This window comes from Odontesthes bonariensis, chromosome 16 (assembly GCF_027942865.1).
Source record: "Odontesthes bonariensis isolate fOdoBon6 chromosome 16, fOdoBon6.hap1, whole genome shotgun sequence".
Taxonomy (NCBI): Eukaryota; Metazoa; Chordata; class Actinopteri; order Atheriniformes; family Atherinopsidae; genus Odontesthes; species Odontesthes bonariensis.
Genome location: NC_134521.1, coordinates 22025752 through 22032710, shown reverse-complemented (window position 1 = coordinate 22032710; position 6959 = coordinate 22025752). Strand labels below are relative to the sequence as shown.

Sequence of the window (6959 nt, the reverse complement as noted above, 5' to 3'; positions counted from 1 at the left end):
CATTACAAACCTGTCATGTCCTTTAGATAAACAACAAAGGCATAAAATATGTGTGTATATGTAACGGCTGCATAGACTGTGCGTCAGACTGAAGTCAGGTCAAAGTGTTTCTTGGTATGTACTGTTTAAGACAGGAGTAGACCGAGTGTCCGACAAGGGTCACAGCACCTAACGTTAGAAGCTGCCAGAGGAATTGTACGTTAGCATAGCCATTCAAATCTATAGACATCAAATTTATCACCAGCAGAACAAAACACAGCATTTCAACCCAAAATGACAGAACATCTGAATCTGTTTAGTCTACCCAGTCAATGGGCTTTTATTGTGATTCCAGCAATGGATCCATTTCACAGTGAGAGTTCAACTCATTTTCATTTCCTCTCTTTAGGCACCAAAGCAAAGTGAGGATGCTCTCAAGAATAAAGCAAGTAATAAAGCAAGTAATAGTTTTTATTCATAAAGTTAACTTCAAGCAAAGTGCAGTAAATAAAAAATATATATAAATCAATTTTGCCTTTAAAACAGCACCAAGTCTCATTGGTACATTTGTACACAACTCTCGCTGTTCCAAGAATATCGGCCACAGTTCTTTAAAATATATGGTGAATTTAAGCTTTTTCCTTATCTTCTGTCTCTTCGGAAAATCTCATAGTGAATCCACGATGGCTCTGAAGGGGCCAGCCCATCTGTTGCAGGACTCTTAGTTCTTCTTGCCTCTGAAGAGAGTTCTTTATGATTCACAAGTGTCATGCTGCTAAGTGAAGTGAGATAAGATCATGTCGCAGATGGGTTTTTTTTTTGCGTTTTGGATAAGAACCTAAACACATCTGTAACTGTTGAACAGTACTATACATATGCACTACATACCAGATAATGAGGATATACAGTCTGAATTGGTAGATAATTATTGCATTGCATCTTGTAGCAGTTGTTTCTGCAGTGTTGTGGAGGAATAGAACTAAAAAAAAAGATATATATTGTGAGAATATTTCATACCACTTGAATACTTCTCTATATGTGTTGGTCAACGTCAGAAATATAGACGGAAATGTATGGTTTGCATTTCATGGTCTGTTTCACGTTTAAGAAATGCATCTGTGGAGATGGAAAAATGTCAGTGAGCATGCAAAGTACAAGCAGTACCTGAGGTCAAGTTTCTCTAAGTGGCTGGTAGCAATATTTGGTATCAGTGATGTGACTTTTTGGTCAAGGTGCATGTACATCTCATTAGTATCTTCACAGTACGTCTGTGGCCTGTGACTGCTCTGCTCACACAAACACCTATTCTTCTATGTGAGGTTTATTTGTGTCGTCCATGTTCTCAGCATGCTGGGGCATTGTGTTTCTGGCATTTTTCCTGCTGTTTCGCCTCGGCCGGTGCTCTGAGAACCAGTTGGTGATTTTCATGGCAAGCCGCAGGAAGCCCAGGCTGATGCAGTGCACCTCAGACGTGATGGGGATGTCAGAAAAGAGGGCGTGGTCCCGGCACATAAGGACACTGCTGCATTCAAAGTCTTTGACAATGTTGAGGATCTCCTGCCGTTCCGCCTGCCGCATCATCCCTCGCACATTCAGCAGGGTGGAGACGTGCTTCTTCCTGTGGAGTGGAAGAATACAAGGAGGAAAGGGGCGTTGAATGGTGTAAATGGAATTTTTGGTCTGTCTGGTGTCGTCAATGCCCGTCAACACTCTGTGTAAGAGTCAGCTCTATCTGTGTCATCTGTGGGTGACTGATAGGTCACATTTGATGATGACGAGTTTTACAGAAACATCTTCTGTTCAAGAAAATACATAACCATTTATGTCTCATTTCCTCAGGCAGCACTGAATGGAAAAACAGACATGATTCTGTCCTGGAAATCACTGCATGGGCTCAGTAACACTTCCAGAAATCATTGTGGAGGTTTGCTGTCAGTAAACACCTTGAGTCACTGTCTCTAGAAACTAAAGACTAAGTCCGGAACCTCGGCGTGCTGATAGACTCAGACCTGACCTTCAACAATCATATCAAATCAGTCACCAAATCAGCCTTTTATCAACTTAAGAACATATCCAGAATTAAGAGTTTCATGTCCCAAACAGATCAGGAGAAGCTGATTCATGCTTTCATCTCCAACGGACTTGCCTACTCTAACGGTCTTCTGACTGGACTCCCCCAAAAGAGTCTCAAACAGCTGCAGCTCATTCAGAACGCTGCAGCCCGAGTTTTAACCAGAACAAAGAGATCAGATCACATCACCCCAGTTCTCAAGTCTTTACATTGGCTCCCGGTCAGATACAGAATAGATTTTAAAGTTCTGCTACTCGTCTACAAATCACAGAATGGTTTAGGTCCAGAATACATGAATGACATGCTAGCAGAGTATAAACCCAGTAGAGCTCTGAGATCTGCTGACTCAGGTCAGATAGTGGAGCCCAGAGTTCAAACTGGACACGGTGAAGCAGCTTTTAGCTGTTATGCTGCACACAACTGGAACAAACTACCAGCAGAACTGAAATCAGCCCCAACTGTAAGCACTTTTAAATCCAGGTTAAAAACATTTCTCTTTCCTAGTGCTTATGGTTGAGTTTATATTTTTCTTTTTCCCCTCTTCTTTGATTGCTTTTAACTGTGTTTTAATTTTTATTCTATTTTTTTATTCTCTTTAAATTGCTTGTTTTTATGCTGCTTTATGCTGTTCTTTTAAATGCCTTGTCTTTATGTAAAGCACATTGAGTTGCCTGTGGTATGAAATGCGCTATATAGATAAAGATGCCTTATGCCTTATTGTCTGTGAACACACGTTCCCACAAATGCAGGTTAAAGCTCTATCATACAAAGAAGAAGCCAAATGTGAACATGATCCAGAAACACTGCCATCTTCTCTGAACCAAAGCTAATTTAAAATGGTATAAAATTTCAAAGATTGAAATAATTTTTGGAAAACATGGACATTGTATCCAACAGGCTAAAGAGAAGAGGAACCATCTGGCTTTTTATCAGTTCAAAAGCCTGCTTCTCTGATGGTATGGGGTTGGTTAGTGCCTATGCAACTGAAAACTTTCACACCTGTCATCAGCGCTGAAAGATATATACAGGTTTTAGAGCAACATAAACCTATTCAGGCGATATCTTTTTCAAGAAAGACCCCTTGCATATTTCAGCAAGACGATGCTAAATCATATACAGCATCTATTCCAACAGCATGGTTTCATCATAAAAAGTTAGATTTATGGATTGGCCCGCTTGCAGCCCAGACTTCACCAAATGAAAACATTTGGGTCCATAAACAAACCTATAATACAACAAAGAAGACCAAGGACTGTTGAGCAGCTACATCAGAAAACAATGGGACAATATTCCTCTAACAAAGATCCAACAACTGGTCTCTTCAGTCTCTTCCAGACATTTTACACTTACTTGTTGTTTGAAAGAGAGTGGTAAACATGGGCCTGTCCCAACCTTTTGGAAATATGTTACTGCCATCGAATTCAAGGTAAGATAAAATGTTTACTGAAATAATAAGATGTTTCAGTTTCAGCATTTGATATGTTTTCTATGTTCTAGTGTTTTCTTTTACTTTTTGTATTTCTAAAAACCGGGGGATAGATTGGCTGCATTTCACCTAACCATTTTTCTAGCCTATGCCTATTATGCCTATTAACTATTAAATCTTTCAATTCTGTTTGAAGCATCTTACAAACATTTATACTCTATCTTAAGGAATAAATCTATCAAATCACTGCTTATGCTATTTCGTTAAGTTAATCCTTTAATATGACACATATTTGGGAATTACTTTGCAATATGGCCAAAATATCTAGTTCTCAATGGCTCTCTACAAATCATTATAAAATGCTTTAGCCAGTTCAGACACGTGACTGAATAATGAGGAAATTTGCAGGTTGGAAGGACTGACGTGTTTGCACTGTCCCGTGTGCAGGAATGTATGCTGCTGCAGTAAAATGAGGCATCCATAAAACTCAAGTAAGGCCGGCATGCTTTGATCCTCTGAATTACTGGCCTGGGATACTATTCAGTAAACAAAAGGGGGAGTCTAGCGGTGAGTTAGCACATGTCCAGTTCCGAAGTGCTGTGTTTGCTCTCCTCTTCCACACCTCCCCATTTTTAATTCCAAGTGTGGCACCAGTCTGTCTCCTGCAGGGTGGCAGGAACAGGAAGTATTCGGCAGCAGCTTCCTGTCTGCTCCTTGGAGGTTAATGCGTCATATGCGGTTATAAGTTGCCAACCGTCACCTGAGTCTTAATCTGTGCACAAACAAGTTGGGGCTACCAACCCCCCCACCCCAGAGGCCTCCCTGTCTCATCCATTCTCAAAACAGAGTCTCACTGCTCTCCAAAAATAGAAAAGTAACCGCAGATATGTTTCCGTGCTCCTTTTCCTTGTTTTGATCCATTGTGACAAAAAAAAAAAAAAAACAGAAAAAAAACATACATGGTCTTACGTTTTCTTTTGTTGGCTCAGTGCCAACAACAACACAGTGAATGTGTAGCAGTAAGCATAAAAGAAAATAGGACCTTTGGGAGAGCACTGCACAGAAGATCTGTTTTTGTAGTTGCTTCCTCGTATGAAATTATCATTTTACCACTGAATTTGTGACTAAGCCTCACCTTATGTCTGGGAACTCTTTCACCAGGACGGCCACCTCCATCTGGATGGAGGGAGTGTCCTCCAAGAGAATGATGTCGGCTAGGTGGCAGATGATGCTGTCCAACCAGGAGGAGTTTGATTCCTGATGCAGGCAGATGAAAAATAATTGTTACTGTGTGGCAAGTTCTTAAAACCTTGAAAACATTAAACTGGTTATAATGTTTGCTTAACTAAACGTGAAGCGTGTTTGGTATGTGTTATGTCCAACTGCTTATCATCTAAATGTCCTCTTCTTCAGTTTTGATGGATGCTTTCCAGATAAAGCATGACAAGCAGTCAAAGAGCACACATTCAGAGGAAACGCAGGTTAATGCCTCTTCAGACCAGAGGCCAAACTCTTAATTCCCTCCACATGACTGTTTTGCCAGTTTTTTGTTTTTCCATCAATTTCTCAGGAAATAGAAAGCAGAATTCTTTGCACTGACGTTCACTAAAAATAATAACATTGTTTTCAGACAGCCATTAGAAACTCATCTTCTTGCTGCCTCAAAAAATCCCAGTTTCCAAAGACACTCCATTCCGCTCCTTGGTAAGAAAGGCCATCAAGGCCATCTCTGAGCCACATCAAAGTCGGCCAGCTGACAGGAACAGGAAGTTCCTTCCAAACACAGCAGCTTCCTGTTGTCAGCCGAGGTGACAGACACTTGTTTGAACTCGCACACAGAATGGGGGCAAATGCCACGCCGTTAGTCCTGGTTGTTATACACTCTCTTCCCTTTTTTGGCAAGTGCTAACGTAAGCCCGGTTCATCCATCTCCATCTCACTGATGGCAACCATTTTTCATTGCTCACTCCTGTATCAACACTGTCTGGGTTATTCCTGACCTAGGAAGTTCAAGGGTCAGGCTCCATTCATAGCCACCAGACTCTTCATTTCCCTGATCAACTATCCTTTGTGTTTTTAAGAATCAGCAGCTTGAGGGTTCTTGGATGCTTTGGATCTTGTTTTCTTCAGGCTCTTTGTTGCTCTAAAGAATGTGGGTCTAAATCAAAGATGTAACGGCCAGACTCACCAGATCCTTAAAAAGTCCTTTCAGCTGTTTGGCCTCATCTTGCAGGCGGAAAGCCACCCTCTTCCTCATCTTTGAGGATGTGCAAATGACCCGTCCTCGCATGATGGCTCGGACATACTCCACCAGGACCCGCCTGTGCACCTCACCCACCAGCGTCTGCCAGTCATAACAAAAAGTAATGATCTGCCACATATAACCTTCAACCAATTCCTGCAGAATGCTTGAACATGTTAGTCGCCACCTTAGTTATGTCAAACTCTTTAAGCTTTTTACCTGATATGGAGGAGGATCCATCCTTTTAAACTTTTTAAAGTGTTGTTTGATGCTTGCTTCAATTGCCTCAAAGGCCTCTGTGTTGTTCAGCCATTTTCTCTTCATCAGTTTGTCGAAGAAAGGCTGCAACCACAACAGACCATGATCAGATAAAAGTGTAAGTGCAATGTGGTACGGTGCTTACATGATTTCAATTTTCTGAGACACACTGTACTAAAGTTTCGAACCATCCCTCATTTCTTTATATCTTGCTTCAAAGGAGCTAAAATTTCTTGTAATCTTTTGAAGAGGACTTTTCTCTCATTTTCAGCCGGGTGCTTGTATCTGATCTTTCCTGAAGACTACTTACAGAAATTAAAAGAAAGCTTCTCTAAGAGGTTCAGGCTGAAGTGAAGTATAAAGGTGCTCATAGCAAACATAATGTGTTTTGGGCCAGAGAAATACATAAATGCATATTCTCTGTTACTTCTACATGTAGTGGGGTTTATGTGTTTATGTTTATGCATTTAGCTTTTATCCAAAGTGACTTACAAATGAGGAAATAACAATGCAGTTAACATCAAAGCTAACAAGCTAAGCTAGTGGGGTGTTGTTACGTGGTACTACTAGTTAACTAGAAGGTCTGATCTTCCACCACTGAGTCAGGGTGCCAAATAACATCTAACATCCTCCATAAATATGAAATGAGACACACAGAAATTACAAAACAAATGTATAAAATAGTATAATATGAAACAATTAAATGCACCCTACTATACCAATATAGTGCATAATATACAAATGCACAACTGTGTTATCTATCACTGCAGTAGAGCTTGCAATCCAGCGAAGTTTCAAACATATTTGTAGTCAATTCTTGAAAAACAGTTTAAACAAATTAGTCACATCTACATCATTGCTGTGAATATTTTCTCATCAAGAAGTTCTGGTTTAACAAGAAGAATTGACTTTTGGTTATGTTTAAAGAAAAGTCACACAATCATATATTTAAAAGCTTTGGGAACTGGGATTAAATTGGTTTA

General features: G+C 40.3%; 1 protein-coding gene across 3 annotated transcripts in view; it reads right to left on the bottom strand.

Moving 5' to 3' along the window:
- Positions 1-299: 299 nt before the first annotated feature.
- Positions 300-6959, bottom strand: part of exoc3l2a (exocyst complex component 3-like 2a) — a 17703-nt gene continuing 11043 nt past the window's right edge. For all 3 annotated transcript variants that reach the window (XM_075486597.1, XM_075486598.1, XM_075486599.1), the window contains 4 exons: positions 5938-6060; positions 5665-5820; positions 4612-4733; positions 300-1597 (listed from right to left, as the gene is read on the bottom strand). In XM_075486597.1, coding sequence (XP_075342712.1) covers positions 1282-1597; positions 4612-4733; positions 5665-5820; positions 5938-6060 — 717 coding nt within the window. In that variant the 3' untranslated portion in view covers positions 300-1281. The remainder of the gene's footprint in view (positions 1598-4611; positions 4734-5664; positions 5821-5937; positions 6061-6959) is intronic.